Here is a 16,684-nt window from a genome sequence, read left to right as displayed (position 1 = left end):
AATTCAATTTTCGCGGGTGGTCTCGGAACGTATCCCCTGCGGAAATCGAGGGAACACTGTACATATGTTTCAATTTTGAAGTTGATGTTTATTTTTCACTGTTTAAGTAGTTTATTTAGGATCCAAAGTATGTTTTTTTCAAAATTGTCAATATTTACCTGATTTTGTAGAAATTGGACAAAAAAGGAGCTCTGGGAAATTAGTTATTGGGAGAAACCTTGCTTGTCTATGAAGAGCACAATCTCTTCTAATCTTATGTAAAATTGAAATGGAGCATGTTTTCAAAGGAAAGGCTGTTAAAAAATTGAAATGGATACACAAAAGAAATGCCATTTCACAATAATGTGAAAGCTAAAAAAGAATGAGCAGCTTGTTCTATGCCTGTTTTCTGATACATTTATTTGTATCAGTTACATTTAGAAGCAAATTTGTGTATCCTTTGAAAGCACAAAAGAAAATGCCTTCTCAGTCCCTGTAACAGATTTCCAAAGCTAGTGCTGTGAAATATTCTCTGGTGGTAATTTCTAAAATCATTTTCAGCTGACTAATTTATATCCCGATATATCTGGAAGATGACAGGATAAGGAGAGCTTCAGTAAGAATATTAAGAAAATATTAGCCAAAAAACCCCCATGAGAGACAAAGAGGTTTTTCAAACCAAGAAAATGCCATTGCAGTAAAAATATTTGTTTATAACATGCATAGTATAAGCAACATATATTTATATGTTCCTGATAAAAATAAATAAAATTTTAAATATTAAATATTTTATAAAATAAATAGTACTATGGTTGTGGTAAACAAAAAACCAGGCATTTAAGTCACTTGGGGTACATATATATAAGAAAACATATATTAACTATCACTGCAGATAAATATAGTATTTCTTCCATGTTTAACGAATGGGACTAATTTTAGTTTATCCATGTCAGACTCATAAATGTTAGCTATCCATGTTAGTTGGAATAAATTCTTTCTAAATAAGCAAAGCATTATAATAATAATAATCTGCAGGCATGGCTTTTTTCTCTTGTGATTAATGAATCTGAATAAGAAAAATGCTCTTAATGTACGTACTTTATAACTGGGTATCAAATAGGCCACATAAACAATTTTTAAAATTTGAATTTCACCAGCTTTTTTTGTTGGCTTGTTATTTTATTTTGGAGGAGATGAAATTGTACTAATGTCCCTAAGGTTAACATTTACAGTTATTCCTACCCACTAAGTTGTATTCATTAAGTAAGGTGCCCATTTAATGAGTCTAATCCCTGCTCTTCCAGTTGTAGTTGTGAAGTAGAGCACAGGTTGTCCTGAGTGAGGGAAGTGCTGGGAGGTCTGACAGAAGCCCGCATTGCAATACCTCCCTGCCTCACACTTACCTATTCTGGGCCTCCCAAGATCTTCCCCCACCCCCAGTCTTCCACTTCCTTTCATGCTGGATTCCACAACCTTGGGCCTCCTCCCCCAATCATACCTCACTTTCAAGAGATTGCCCTTGGGAAAGCTAACTGGCCAATTTGCCACACAGTCTTTCTATCCAGGAGCTGCATGGTGCCATTTTGTAAGCGAGCTTCACTTGCATTTCTCATGATCTGCAAATATTTATTTTATTTTTATTTATTTTATTTTATTTGTCAACAAGTACAAGGAAACAGGACACATGAAAAAAGGGAACAAATAAATGAATATAAATGGGGAGAGTGGGACAAGGACATTAGGCATGCTGGTGTGCTTATGCATGCCTTCTTAGGGACCTCTTAAGAAATGTGTAAGATCCATGGTAGGCAGTTTAAGATAAAAAATTTAAGGTGAAACTAACAACAGGATCAGGTAGAGTGTACCAGGCATTTATTACCCTATTGCTAAAGTCATATTTTCTGCAATCAAGATTAGAGCAGATTACATTTAATGATAGCCCTACTGTTATTGCAGTTGAAGTTAAAGTAGTTGTTGACATGTAGTATGTTAAGGTAGATAATATTGTGTATTAGGTTTAGGTCAGAATATTCAGTGTTATCCAGCCTAAAATTTCAAACTTGGTGGTATAAGGAATTTTATTGTGAACAGAGTTGTTGACTACTCTTCTTGTTAAATACTTCTGGAACCCCGCTAATGTCTTAATGTCCATATTGTGGGTTCCAGACAAGTGAGCAGTATTCAAGGATAGATCTGGCAAGGGTTTTGTATGCCCTAGTTAGAAGTATAGCTTTACCAGAGAAAAAACATCATAAAATAAGGTTGACAACTCTTAATGTCTTTTTAGCAATGTTGTTACTGTGAGCTCTAGGGCTTAGATTTTTTGAAATGAGTACTCCTAGATCCTTGATAGAGTATGGATCATCTTTTAGATCGTTTCCACCCAGCTTGTATTTGATATTCTGATTTTTATTGCCAATGTGCAGGACTGATAATTTGTTAGCAGAGATTTGGAGTTGCCAATTGTTTGACCATCCAGATACATAACCCTACGTCGTTTTATAGGGTAGTAGAATTGTCTGGGGGGTTAAATGGTAGTTTTACATTATCAGCAAAGATAACACAGCTCTTATAATATTTATTAGGTTTTAAAAGGTTTTTTTAAGGGGTTTTCTTTAGTTTGTTATGTTTTAACCCCAGTTAACTGTTGGACTTCTTTTACTGTTTTGCATTTATTCTTATTGTATTTGTATTGCTGTTGTAAGCCGCCTTCGGGATTGGGCAACATAGAAGTTGAATAAATAAATAATATGATCACAAGGGTCATTTATATAAAGCAGAAAGAGTGTTGGTCCTGGAACGCTGCTTTGTGGAACACCACTGTTAACTGGTGCAGGATTTGATATAGTGTTTCCAATTTTAATTACAGTACTTTGTTGCCTGTTTGATAGGAATGTAGCTATCCATTTATGCAGCGATCCAGAAATATGGTTGCTTCCAAAATTATGTCTGCTTCTGGAATGGCATCACATGACTACTGTATAGAAAAGCCACACACCAGGTTGTCCGACTTTCCTACCCAAACTGATTTTTGAAAATAGTAGATAAAGAAAGTAGTAATGAGAAGAAGGTGTGGGACCCAGCAGGGCAGGAAGCATGCTCAAGGTCTGCAGAATAGGATGTGGGGGAAGTGGGAGGGTGATGCCTTTAGTCATGAGGGCAGTCAGATTGTCAAGCATCTGAATTTTGTTCATGTGACCATGGTGGCATTGCAGCAGGTTTAACTTCCTGTGCAGATTGTAAGTCCCTTGTTTCAGTATCATTATGATTTTGAACGCTTGCTGAATTAATAGTCATAAGTTGAGGACAATCTATATTTTTGCACACATTTATTAATGTTAAAAATATGAAAACTTGAGATGAAGAATGACCATTCAACTAATGAATGGTGCTAATCCAACAATCTTCTTTCCCTTTTCTATTTAACTATCTACTGCATCTGTACTTAATTATGCACTATTTTCAAAGCAAAATCATTTTTTGTTTGGATTGTTAATGATGTTTTGGAAGCAGTGTGATAAATAAACTTTGCCAGCATTGTTAATATTTGTTTGGTGCTTTAATATTGAGTGTAACGGCTAAGAATATGGCTGGTGTAAATCTTCCCATGTTTTTATTCAGGACTACATACAATTTGAGCTGTAAAATAATTGGGAAACTTCAGTTTACACAACCTGATGCTTTCTGGATAGTTAGTCTCCATGCTAGCTGTGAATTTTGTACTCTAATACATCCAGAATATGCAACATTGGCGAAAGCTGTTATCTTCTTAAAAACTTGGAGTTCTTTTCCTGTGTGAGTCAGTGAAGGGAAGCTTTCTCCAATTAACATTTCCAACAATTGATTTGTCTTGCATTTTATTATGAGCTTTACAAAATAGTTAGCATTGATATTAAATGTTCACTCGGTAAAACCTAAGGAAAGGAAGTTGACACTTTCCTTGGTTATATTGTTCCATTCTGTTTGGCTGCAGAATATATAGGGCATAAGTAATTAGTCTGTATTTAAAATTTAATCTCTATAGTTTATAAATTTAAATTATAAATTTAAAAATTCATTCCTGTACAATATAGCGGGATATAGTAGAATTGTTTTTTCCAACCTAGTGGCCTTCCAGTCCATCTTATCTGCATTAAGGAAAGCCATTGTAGGAGAACCAAAGCCTATGAATCAAATTTTAATATGAGATAAATAGATACTTAGAGAAACATATCCTATTCTTCAGTGAAAATATCCAATACACTAAAATATTTATTTTAATGATAACTGTCTCTCATGTATCGTAATATTGCACTTAAGTATACATTTTTCATGCTTGCATTTTATACAGTTTTCAGGCATCCAGTTCCAGGTTACTCTTTCTGCTTTTATTTATTTATGTACAGTGATACCTCGTCTTACAAACGCGTCGTCATACAAACTTTTCAAGATACAAACCCAGGGTTTAAGATTTTTTTGCCTCTTCTTACAAACTATTTTCACCTTACAAACCCACTGCCACTGCTGGGATGCCCCGCCTCTGGACTTCTGTTGCCAGCGAAGCACCTGTTTTTTGCACTGCTGGGATTACCCTGCTGGGATTCCCCTGCAGCATTGCAAAAACACAGAAGTCTGGAGGTGGGGTTTCCCATGGAGGGGAGCCTCAGGGGAATCCCAGCAGTGCAAAAATGGGTGCTTCGGCTGGCAAAAGAGGTGAATTTTGGGCTTGCACGCATTAATCGCTTTTCCCTTGATTCCTATGGGAAACATTGTTTCATCTTACAAACTTTTCACCTTAAGAACCTCGTCCCGGAACCAATTAAGTTTGTAAGACAAGGTATCACTGTATTTATTTATTGGACTTATATGCCACCCCATCTCCGTGGACTCAGGGTGGCTTACAAGATTTTGATAAAAAGATACAATATATAAAATATTTCTAAGCCAATTAATAGAATAGTTAAGTTAAAAATTATCTTAAAAACTAAACATTTAAAATCTAACTGTCACATCAAACTAATGGCCCCAAGCCTGATGACATAAGGGCGTTTTCAAATTCTTACGAAAGGCAAGGAGAATGGGGGCAATTCGAATCTCTGGGGGGAGTTGATTCCAGAGGGCCGGGGCTCCCAGAGAGAAGGCTCTTCCCCTAGGTCCCGCCAGCCAGCATTCTCTGGCTGATGGGGCCCCGAGGAGACCAAATCTGGGACCTAACCGGACGCTGGGATTCATGCAGCAGAAGACGGTCTCAGAGATAATCTGGTCTTATGCCATGTAGGGCTTTATAGGTCATAACCAACACTTTGAATTGTGTCTGGAAACCAATTGGCAGCCAATGCAGTCCACGGAGTGATGGTGAGATATGGGCATATTTTGGAAGGCCCAGAACTGCTCGCATGGCTGCATTTTGGACGATTTGAAGTTTCTGAACACTTTTCAAAGGTAGCCCCATGTAGAGAGCATTGAAGTAGTTGAATTTTGAGGTGATAAAGTTCCTTTATGCTTTTATAACTGGTTAGTGATAGCATTCATAATTTCTATCATTTAATAAACAACAACACAATGTCAATAGCATAAAATAACTGCTGACAACATCCAGCACATTCAAATCAGTCCTAGATTCAAATCAGTCCTAGGATAGGTTCATTTGTATTGGTAAAACCCCAGAATAGGTGGCAAAATTAGGTTTTTAATGCCTTGTAAAAGGTCAGCAAATCTAATCTCAGGGAACGTGGTATTCTAAAGAATGAATACCATGGCAAAAAAAGAGACTCTTTTTGGGTCCTTCTGGATGGAAATTTCTTAGGAAATGAGATGCAGACAAGGCCTCCTGGAGGAGTTCCTGTAAAGATAAAAAGAGAAGAGATTTAAAATAATGCAGGCTCATAGCATGGGGAGGTTTCATTGATGACTGATTACAGATTTTGTCCCAGATTTTTTTTCCTGACAATTATTACTGCCCATTCATGAATCTGGTAGTGAAACCCAGGGATGGGCTACTGCCTGGACGAGGGGGAATGTAATGGGGTAGCAAAAATGGAGCTACACCTCAGAGCACCCAATTTGCACTGAAAGATGTTGAAAGAAAATGCAGGGCGTCTGAATAAGCCACGCCCACAATGTGGTAGTAAAAATTTTGATAGCCCTTCACTGGTGATACCTCACTGTTTTAACTTTGTTTTTCCTAATATTTTTTTTACTGATGGATTTTTTAAGCTTTTGTTATTATTTTACTAGAATGAAAACTAACTAATTTTAGTTGCTAGATATGTATCTACGGTATACCAGTAGTCTCTGTGGAATGAAAGTAGAATAGAAGTACAGTGTCCCCTCAATTTTTGCAGGGGATGCGTTCTGAGACCGCCTGCAAAAGTCGAATTTCCACGAAGTAGAGATGAGGAAGTAAATACACTATTTTTGGCTATGAACAATATCACAAGCCTTCCCTTAACACTTTAAACCCCTAAATTACAATTTCTCATTCTCTTAGCAACCATTTAGATGATTACTCACCAGGTTTATTTATTAAAGTTTATTAAAAATATATTTATTAAAGGCGGTCGAAAGTTTGGCGATGACATATGATGTCATCGGGCAGGGAAAACCCCATGAAGTATTTTTTAATTAATATTTTTGAAAAGCCGTGGTATAGACTTTTCGCGAAGTTCAAAGCCGTGAAAATCGAGGGAACACTGTATAATAAACATATATTAAGCATTGCTTGTATGTTCTGTTAATTCTATAACATTAGGAGGTTAACATCATGATATTATTGCTACATTATTACACTACATACAATACTAAAATATGACTGTACTTGCTAAAATTATAATCAAAATATTTCTTGAAGATGGTTAATCATTTTCAGTGTGTTAATAAGAAATTGCTTTTAAAATTCCTGGCAAGTCTATGGATATAATGTTAATTTTCTTTGTTCCTAGAAGATTTTATCTGTATTTTTTTTTTCCCCTTTAGCACTGAATCAAAGTTATGACATCTGCAGTAGAGAGACAACAGTGCAAAACCCCCGGAAGGATATCTGTGATACACAGGTATTAAATAATTATTCATGAATGATAAGCATTGGGGATTCTCTTTTTACAAATGTCATCGCTAATAATTATATACTACTTGACAATCTAGTTGTACAATATTATTATTATTATTATTATTATTATTATTATTATTATTATTATTATTATTATTATTTATTAGATTTGTATGCCGCCCCTCTCCGCAGACTTGGGGTGGCTCACAGCAGTGATAAAACAATATACAATAACAAATCTAATATTAAAGTCTAAAATAACAATTTAACATTAAAAGCCTAAAAACCTCCATTATTTAAAAAGCATACACACAAACATACCATACATTAAACTACATAGGCAAGGGGAAATGTCTCAGTTCCCCCATGCCTAATGGCAGAGGTGGGTTTTAAGAAGTTTACGAAAGGCAAGGAGGGTGGGGGCAGTCCTAATCTCTGGGGGGAGCTGGTTCCAGAAGGTCGGGGCCGCCACAGAGAAGGCTCTTCCCCTGGGTCCCGCCAGCCGACACTACACGGTTTTGTTTGGGACTTTCTGCTATTTAAGGGTCTAACCTCCTGAAAATCAGGTGTGTGATTAAAACTTCTACATTTATCCTTTTAGTCAGATAATTTATAGTACTATTATCATATTCTGATTTCTTGCATTAAAATGAAAATAATATATATTATTTTTGGGCAATATATAGCAATTTGCAGGTGTTATAGCAAAAGCAAAGTTTAAATCTTCTTAACATCACATTTATTTGTTTGTTTGTTTGTTTATTTATTTATTTATTTGTTTGTTTGTTTGTTTGATTTTTATGCCGCCCTTCTCCTTAGACTCAGGGAGGCTTACAAAATGTTAGCAATAGCACTTTTTAACAGAGCCAGCATATTGCCCCAACAATCCGGGTCCTCATTTTTACCCACCTTGGAAGGATGGAAGGCTGAGTCAACCTTGAACTGGTGATGAAATTTGAACCGCTGACCTGCAGATCTAGCAGTTAGCTTTAGTGGCCTGCAGTACTGCACTCTACCTGCTGCACCACCTCGGTTCTTTATGCCTGTTAATCAACTTATGGAATATTCCTTTTTTATTTATACCTTCCTTTTAGCTGAGTTTCGAGTGGTTCTAATCAAAGGAGCCTGACGGTCAGGAGAATTATTACATGTAAAATGATAAAGATTTATAGTTTAATTCCTGAAAAGGAATGTAAAATTTGGACCTGTCTTGAAATGTGTGCAACTTTGCTATAGTTAATATTGAGATATAGTCTGATGTTGGGTAGAAAGTGAAAAAAAACATATACCTATGAAGTGGACAGTGCATTTCTGTTGTAAGATGGTAGCTACCTGTCCATTTATACAAGAAATTATATCACAGCTATTTTTCTGGAATTTATCCTTAATGCTTAATAAGACCATTATTTTTAGAAATTGGGAAGAAACAAAATGATGTGCTATTTTGTCAATTGTCACTTCCAGGACTATTTCTTTTCTTTTCTTTTTTCTTTTTTTAAAAAAATCCTTCTTCAAACCTTATTGCATTTATTTTCATGTGGCCATCTGACTCCACCACTAATTAAGATGTGCTATTGAATTAAAGGACTTGGCAACCTAGCCCTTGAGGATATGAATGATTTCCCCTGTTGACTGTTTAAAATTCAATAAAACGGTAACAAATTTGCCTTCTTCATTATTTGATGTATGATAGCTGCCTTCAACTTGATGTTGAATTGAGCTGAACAGATGGGGTGGATTAGGCCACATTAACTAACTATTATGGGAGTTGGCTCATGTTGTTTGAAGAAGGCTGATGACAATAATTGCAGTAAAATTTTATAAGATTAAATCTGACCCATCATAATGGACTATGTTGACTGTTTCTGCTTTGGATAAGTACTATCAGTGAAGTTGTCTGGTAGAGGGTAGCTTAACTCTTTTGTGCTCTTATTTAATGATGAGTATATTTTAATATTAGTTGGTTTAATATGTATGCACCCCAAATTGCAGGCCAACTAAGAGGCAATATACATTAAATATATAAATAAATGAATTTTAATCCCTTTCTTCTGTTTGCTCCATATGGGGAAATCCTGTTTAGCTGCCCAAATGTTATCATAATCCTTATATCTGTTGATTTCAATTGAGTTAGTCCAAATCTTCCACTGATTTATCCAGGAAGCGCAAAATTGGAATAGCTGTATTAAAAAACTATAAATAAAGATAACATACTATTTCAATATATAATGAGTACTTTACATTTATAATATTTACTTCAGAGGAGTTGATGTATTTATAATTTGGTTGCATATCATGTCCATACCATTAGGTTGGTTCTTTTTGTTGTCCATGTTGAGTTTATATAAATGCCATTTCAAGGTTTTGTTGTTCGAGATTTAAAAACAAAGGAATTCATTAAGTATTCATGTGCTCTAATAAGCAGTATGATAGTAAGATTCTGTGGGTGAATTACAGAAAACAAAAGTATTTCAATTTAATTGGTCTGAAAACTACTTTGAACATTTTGCAAAATTGGTAACATGCATATTAGCTAATATTTTTAGCTAATACCATTTTTTATTTATAGAAATTTTGGGGGGTGTTGAACTGAAATTAAATAGATAAAGACAGTACAAGACCATGTATTAATTTGCACATTAAGTCATTTGGTAGCACTAATGAATGTATTTTTCCTGTAAACAAAATTATTATTGTTTAGCAATTGTATATGTAATCATTCTGTTCAATAAGGCAATAGATTTTATTGGTTTGCCAAGTGTGAGTTAGAATCCTAACAATTTTCTTGCCTCTCTATCTCAGAAGCAAGAAATTTCTCATATCTCAGAGTGTCTTACCTGATAGAACAATACAGAGGAAGTTGAATTCATAGACAACATTAGTAACAATTAGGTTCATTTGTATCTTATGCTAAATCATTGTATGTACTTGTACCTTATGCTAAATCAACAGTATAGCCTGATTCACCAAGTTAATCAATCTGATTCATTTACTAATACACAGATAAATAATTAAATGGTTTACTATTATTAGGATTATTAGGTTTCTCATATACAGAGTTACAAACTGAGAAATGAACATCTCTAAGTTCATAAATGGAATGCAAATCTCAAGGTTAAGAGAAAGCTGAGATAAGTGGGTTTTTTTTTATTGTAGTCAGCAGAGGATTTTAAGGTCTGAGCGTAAAGCAAGAATAGTTCTGAGTTTAGACTTTTGTCGTGACATTGAGCTTAAGGGATGAAAATATTTTTTAATGAGTTTTCTCTAAGAGATTCTGGTTATTTATCTTTATATCACATTTGGCTTCTTCATTTATTAGTGATATTTTTGCTTTTAAGAATATGACCATTTTATTATTAAGGTAACAATATTTTGCTATGTGCTATAGAATCACTCTAGTTTTTTTTTCTTTTCAAGCAAGTTTGGTCTAATGGTTAAAGCTCCAAGCTACAAACCAGGAGACTGTGAGCTCTGGTCTAGTCTTAGACATGAAATCAGCTGGATGACTGTAGACTAGACACTGCTTCAGCTCAATCACTTCACGGGTTTTTTTGTTATTGGGGAAAATAGATGAAGGAAGGAGTATTATTGTGTATTGGACAAAATAAATAAATAAATAAATAAATAAATAAATAAATAAACAAACAAACAAATAAATAAAATTATGTACATTCACTACCCTGCGTTAGTTATAAGACTAATAAAGATGGGGTAAGAAAATTGAGAGAGAGAGAGAGAGAGAGAGAAAGAAAGAAATCTATGTTGTTTCAAGTGTGCTTCACAGATTGTTAGGCCATCCAGTTTGTTGAGTGTAATTAAAGTGTACATTAATGATCATGCAGTTAGGTGACATTGTGCCAGACACTTTCCTTCAGCCTCAGAATCTATTCAATTTTTGTTATGATATAATTGGTGATTAAACGCAGGAAGAATAAATAATGGATAAATGAGATCTTGTAGGGAATGAACTTCTGGAAAACATGTTTAAAATATTCTTTTTTTTTCACTTTACAGTATAGTCAAGATATTTAAATTTTCACTTTGAACACACACATAATAATAAGATACAAATAAGATACAAATAAGCAATCAAATCATATTAGGAACCAGTCAATATAAATTGTAAGGATACAAGCAACAAAGTTACAGTCATCAGTGGGAGAAGATGGGTGATGGGAACAATAAGAAGATTAATACTAGTGCAGATTTAGTAAGTACTTTGACAGTATTGAGGGAATTATTTGTTTATTTGTTTGTTTGTCCATTCATTCATTCATTCATTCATTCATTCATTCATTCATTCATTCATTCATTCATTCATTCATTCATTCATTCATTCATTCAACTTCTATGCTGCCCAGTCCCAAAGGACTCAGGAAAGTGATGGCATTGATGGAAAAAAATGTTCTTGTGTCCAGTTACGGTGTGAAAATTTCTCGTGTGAAAATTTTCCCTACCAGTTCTGTGAGCATGACTTATTTTGTGGCTGTAGCTTGAGGTCTGGTGAGCATGGCTTCAGGTGAGTGTAGTTTTAACCTATCTCACCGCCAGTTTACTTCCTCCCACACTACATAGCAAAAAAAAAAAAAAGCCGAAAAACAGATGGCAACTGCATACAGTGCTGAAACTGAGCTTCTGTACATGCTCAGAAGGATTAAATTAAAAAAAAAGAAAGATGGTGGCACCCGCGGACTGGCACTGATCGATCAGGTTTGGTGATGTCATTGTGACATCACTAGTGGGTTGCTATTAGCTAGAGTGAACTGGTCCAAACCACAAGGAACCCATCCCTGGACTCTAGGATATTGTGATGTCATAATTGTAAGATGGGCACCAAACTATAATATGCTCATTCTGCCTTATTTTTATTTCTCCCCTTATCCTGCTTAACATAAATCTCCTGACATATTAGGATTTAATACTAGATCCACATGTGACATTTGATTCCCAAAATAAGGAGGCACACTCACTTATTTTTGAGTTGGTTTTTCAGACTCTGTGGTACCTCAAAGGGTAAACAGGATCATGACAGAAACAAAATGTATTTCTTCATTAAACACAATTAATTATCATTATTCCCCATATTTTACTACTTTCTCATATCTGATTTAAATTGCTCCATTTGGCCAAAATGTCTGGAGCAGTTTTATTGTTTATTGTTGCATTTGTATTCTATCTTTTTATAAGTTTAAGGTGAGGTTTTTTCCTCCCTCTGAAATGATTTATTATTTATTTTATATTATTACTTAGATTTGTATGCCGCCCCTCTCCGAAGACTCGCTTTATATTGTTTCTTTTTATCGAAATGTGGTGAGCCGCCCCGAGTCCATGGAGACGGGCAGCATATAAGTCAAACAAACAAACAAACAAACAAAAATAATTGATCAGAAATACCCAATAAACCCTGCAATCTAGGGAGTAACTTACATTTGGAGCTTCTAGATAATAAGCACAATTTCTTTATCATTGTTCTATCAGTATGAAAAGACATCTTATGTCCTTTAGATTCTTAAATTGTCTCTGTATGCACATAGAGACCTTTATATAGAGTCCTCAGAGAGGGGTGGCATACAAATCCAATTAAAATAAATAAAATATATATCAAAATGCTGTTACTTATCTATCACAGACACTTGATAATATCTCCGTACAAAACATTTATTTTTATATAGACCGACATGTCTGATACAACAAAGATTATATACATGTACATATCTTTTGTCTTTTTCAGTCTAACATACTTTAATAGTTATATATTATACATACAAAGAAGGGTGGAGTGTGTGAAATAGAAGCCTGTGCTGTTATTTTTAGGAATGACTCTCTTGCTCTCCATCCTTTTCCAGGGCTGTTCTTGGCTAACTTTCCAGTGAATTTGTAACTTTTACTGTGGCTTCTCTTATGTAACAGGAAACAAGTTGACGGGAACAAACGCACTGCCTGCATATCAGCTGCATCCATAATAGCAGCTTACTTAGTTCAGCATTGCCTCTGCTATGTTAAGCAGATAGCATCGCATAGAAAGAGGAGATTGTGTGACTCATTTGGTGCCTGTTTTGTTTTTTTAAGCAAGAAACAACAGTTTGCTCAGCATAAAATTGAAACAATTCAGAGGGTGAAATGGAGAAGAGTTTTTGGTAAAATTCAGAGTTTGTGACTGTCATGTCCTGGGACTGTGGATTTAAATATCTTTTTCCTTTTCCACCAACATTGAAGGCAGGAGTTATGTGTAAGATTCAAGACCGCGAAGATGTTGGGCACATCGACCTTGTTCAGAAATTTGCAAAAGAAAATTGTCATGTTCCACAAGCAAACAAAGTAGAAGCAAGGAATATAGATCAGGTAGGACATTTTTCCATTTTTTCCCCAAATTGTAAAGTAATTGGACACAACTCAGAAATGATTCATAATGGAATGAAATTGAATTTTGAATGTAATCCTATGAATACTTCCTGAAAGGTAAGTGCTAACTTAATCTACATACATACTTACCTGCAGGAGAGAGGGAGTGGGAGAAAAGGGGTAATGTTTAACCATAATTGATGACATTTCATATCTTTGAATGGTACTCATAATTTACTCTTTTAAAACTTTTTAAAAAGTTTCTTCCCCTTCAAAATGAAAGTGAACTTTCAACCAGACTTCCCAATTTGGCACCTTTCACATATGTTCCCAGAAGATTGGGAAGATGCTGGAATGAGGAGGAGTTTTCTTAAGCTGTTTAGACTAATAGACATAAAATAATGCTTCTAAATGTTTCTGAAGTATTGCAGCTATCTACTTGATGTGTTGGCATGATTATATTGACTGGGAATTTGAGAATTATAGTCTCAGGAACAATGATCCAAGTTAAAAAGAAACTTGAATTAAATTACTTGTAACTCACATGACACTCAAAGGGATTTTCCTTAGCATTTAAACTAAATCTGCGTTGTAATTACACTAAGTATTGATTACCAATATATGGTGGGATTGGTATTCAGGAAATCCAATCAAACTATTGGGTGTTTTAAGAAGTTTTATATTGTTGAAATAGGTGATAGATTCTGTATACTTGCATGCAGACAGTAACTGTAAAATATTGTTACTTAACTTTGAATCCTAGGAATTTAAATAGAAGCAATCTGTCGTCTTCTCTCAGTTAAGAGATCACTTTTCCTATGATGCTTGAATCCCATCCTTCTTGTTAATGCATTTAATGCACTAGATTTTAAAGGATTTTATATCCAATTCATTTCTTATTGTTGACTATGCTGGTAGGGGCTGATGATAATTTTAGGATTATTATTAGTATTTTTAAGATTACCGGTAATTGTTTGTGACCAGCAAACCTGCATTTTACTGGGCAACACTAGAATAAATGTTGTAGTAATGATGGCAAGGAGAATCTATTTTTAGATATTTAAAACTGGCAAAGGACTGCAAGGTTTTTTTAAAAAAAAAATCTTAGGAGTTAATCATATTTGAGAGTACATTGTGTGGTCTTGATCTCTAGAAAGGGACATTTGTGGAGTCCTATTTCTATCTGCAAAACAAAATGCCTTTCTGTTTACAGTATCCCATAAGCCGATAAGTTCTCTTATCAAATTTTAGTGTGGGGTTTTTTTCACTCATTTTTTCTCTTCATTTTTCCACCCGTAATGATGCTTTTTCATATTATTCATTTATTTATTTAATCATATTTGTATAACTGCCCAGCTCACACAATGACTATGGAAAGTATACATAATAAAACTATTAAAATGCATAAAACCATTAAAACATCTAATTAAAATTAAAAAATAAAATGAAAGCAAGATTAAAGAAAATAAAAAAGAGAATGATGTCAAAATGTGTGCATGTTGTTGTGTTTATTTTGTATAAGTTTTAACTAGGGTTTTAGTGTTTAAATAGTATTTTTGACTTCTTTTTACTGTTTTGTAATTTTTATTGTTGTAAACTGCCTTGAATCCTTTGGGATTGGGTGGCATAAAAGACAGACAAACAAACAAACAAAGAAACAAACAAAAAATTATATTCAGTTGCCATATAGTCATCTCCATTTTGTCATAGTTTTCGGGTTTTCGGGAAGTCCGATAGGGTTGGGGTCAGCCTCACCTTGGGAAGGGGATAATGTTTCACAGAATGGGGGGCATGGCACAAATGGCTTGCTTGGGGGCCATGTGACTGGTTGGGAATGAGTGATATTGAGTTTTGTTTTCTGTGGAAAACGGGACCAAGAGGCTCTTTGATTGTTTAAGGTTGCCGACCCTTGTTCTAAGTCCTGCCTGATTAAACTCCCATAAATGCATTTCCTGCTGGAGCAGATAGAACAGGGAGATTTAACCGAGTCCCTCAAATCTCCCATTCTGCACCATCCCATTATTATTTAATTTATTGGTTTTTTAAAAAATCATCGTGTTTTTGCAATGTGATCATTTTTGTTAAATTGATGCTGCTTTTACATGATAACTTTATAAAAAAAACTACCAGAAACAAACCAAATAGAGTGCAGTGGAGTAGTTGATATTTGTTTGTTTGTTGTTTGTTTGTTTGTTTTTTTACACTTTCTCAAAACTGAGTTTCTGCAGTAGTGATTACTTTTTAATCTTTGGTGGGAAAATGCAAAAATAATACATAGATACATTTAACACATTTACAAATGCTACCCCCCCAAACTTAGCTGCTTACTCAAGTGGATCATGTTATGTTCTGAGCACATTTGGTACCAATGTGCAACAATTAATAATAAACCTGTGGCCCTTGCTACACAGTGCACAGAGAAGGCTTTAATTCAACACAATAATTTACACATTATGGGTCATAATTAGTATAATTTAAAAAGGAAGGGTAGTATCTAAAATATATGGGAAATTGTGGCATGTTAATAGAATAAGAATAGAATAGAATAGAATAGAGTTGAATAGAATAACAGAGTTGGAAGAGACCTTGGAGGTCTTCTAGTCCTGTTTAACCAGGAAACCCTACATCACTTCAGACAAATGGTTATCCAGCATCTTAAAACTTCCAGGGTTGGAGCATTCACAACTTCTGGAGACAAGTTATTCCACTGATTAATTGTCCTAACTGTCAGGAAGTTTCTCCTTAGTTCTAAATTGCTGGAGATGTTGGAAATGGAATGAGACAAGCTGGCACTGCATTTCAACACTGTCAGCTTGCCATGGATATATCGCCACGGACCTTGGTGTGGTCATGTCAGCATGGGACAAATTGCCATGTGAAACTTGCCATGGGACAATTCTACGCCCCCCCCCCCGAAGCATCTCCCTTCACTGGAAGCAGCCATTAACCATGATATGTGATGGACCATATCTCTGGATCTGACCTCATTTGGGTACTTCTACTTGGTTGGGTCAGAGCGTGTCAGTTCCGCCTGGCTATCTGCTGTGTCAACACTGCTGCCTGCGTGAGAGAGGTGCATCCAGCCTGCCACCACTGGGTAGGCTTTATGTCCATGCTACATTCAGTCATTTCTTTTTCCCTGCAGACTCTCATGGGAGGGTGGCTCCATTTCAATCTCAGCATTGCAGATCTCTCCTTCAGCATCCTGCCCTGATGGCTCCCAGGCACAGAGAGGGGCAAACAGGGATGATGACAGTTGTCTGGCAACTATCAGTGATTTGAGTTGTCCTGCATCAAGTTTCCTGTGGCAATTTGTCCTGTGCCAGGATGACCATT

At 35.2% G+C, this 16,684-nt stretch overlaps 1 protein-coding gene across 1 annotated transcript in view; it reads left to right on the top strand.

Annotated features, from left to right (window-relative positions):
- RAPGEF5 (Rap guanine nucleotide exchange factor 5) overlaps positions 1-16,684 on the top strand; it is a 136,248-nt gene that overhangs the window by 34,668 nt on the left and 84,896 nt on the right. Inside the window, exons 8-9 of the mRNA XM_070729049.1 lie at positions 6,934-7,010; positions 13,223-13,348. Coding sequence (XP_070585150.1) covers positions 6,934-7,010; positions 13,223-13,348 — 203 coding nt within the window. The remainder of the gene's footprint in view (positions 1-6,933; positions 7,011-13,222; positions 13,349-16,684) is intronic.

The sequence above is a fragment of the Erythrolamprus reginae genome, chromosome Z (assembly GCF_031021105.1).
Source record: "Erythrolamprus reginae isolate rEryReg1 chromosome Z, rEryReg1.hap1, whole genome shotgun sequence".
In the NCBI taxonomy this organism is placed as follows: Eukaryota; Metazoa; Chordata; class Lepidosauria; order Squamata; family Dipsadidae; genus Erythrolamprus; species Erythrolamprus reginae.
The sequence above is the reverse complement of the archived record's forward strand: the minus strand, read 5'-3'. Positions and strand labels throughout refer to the sequence as shown.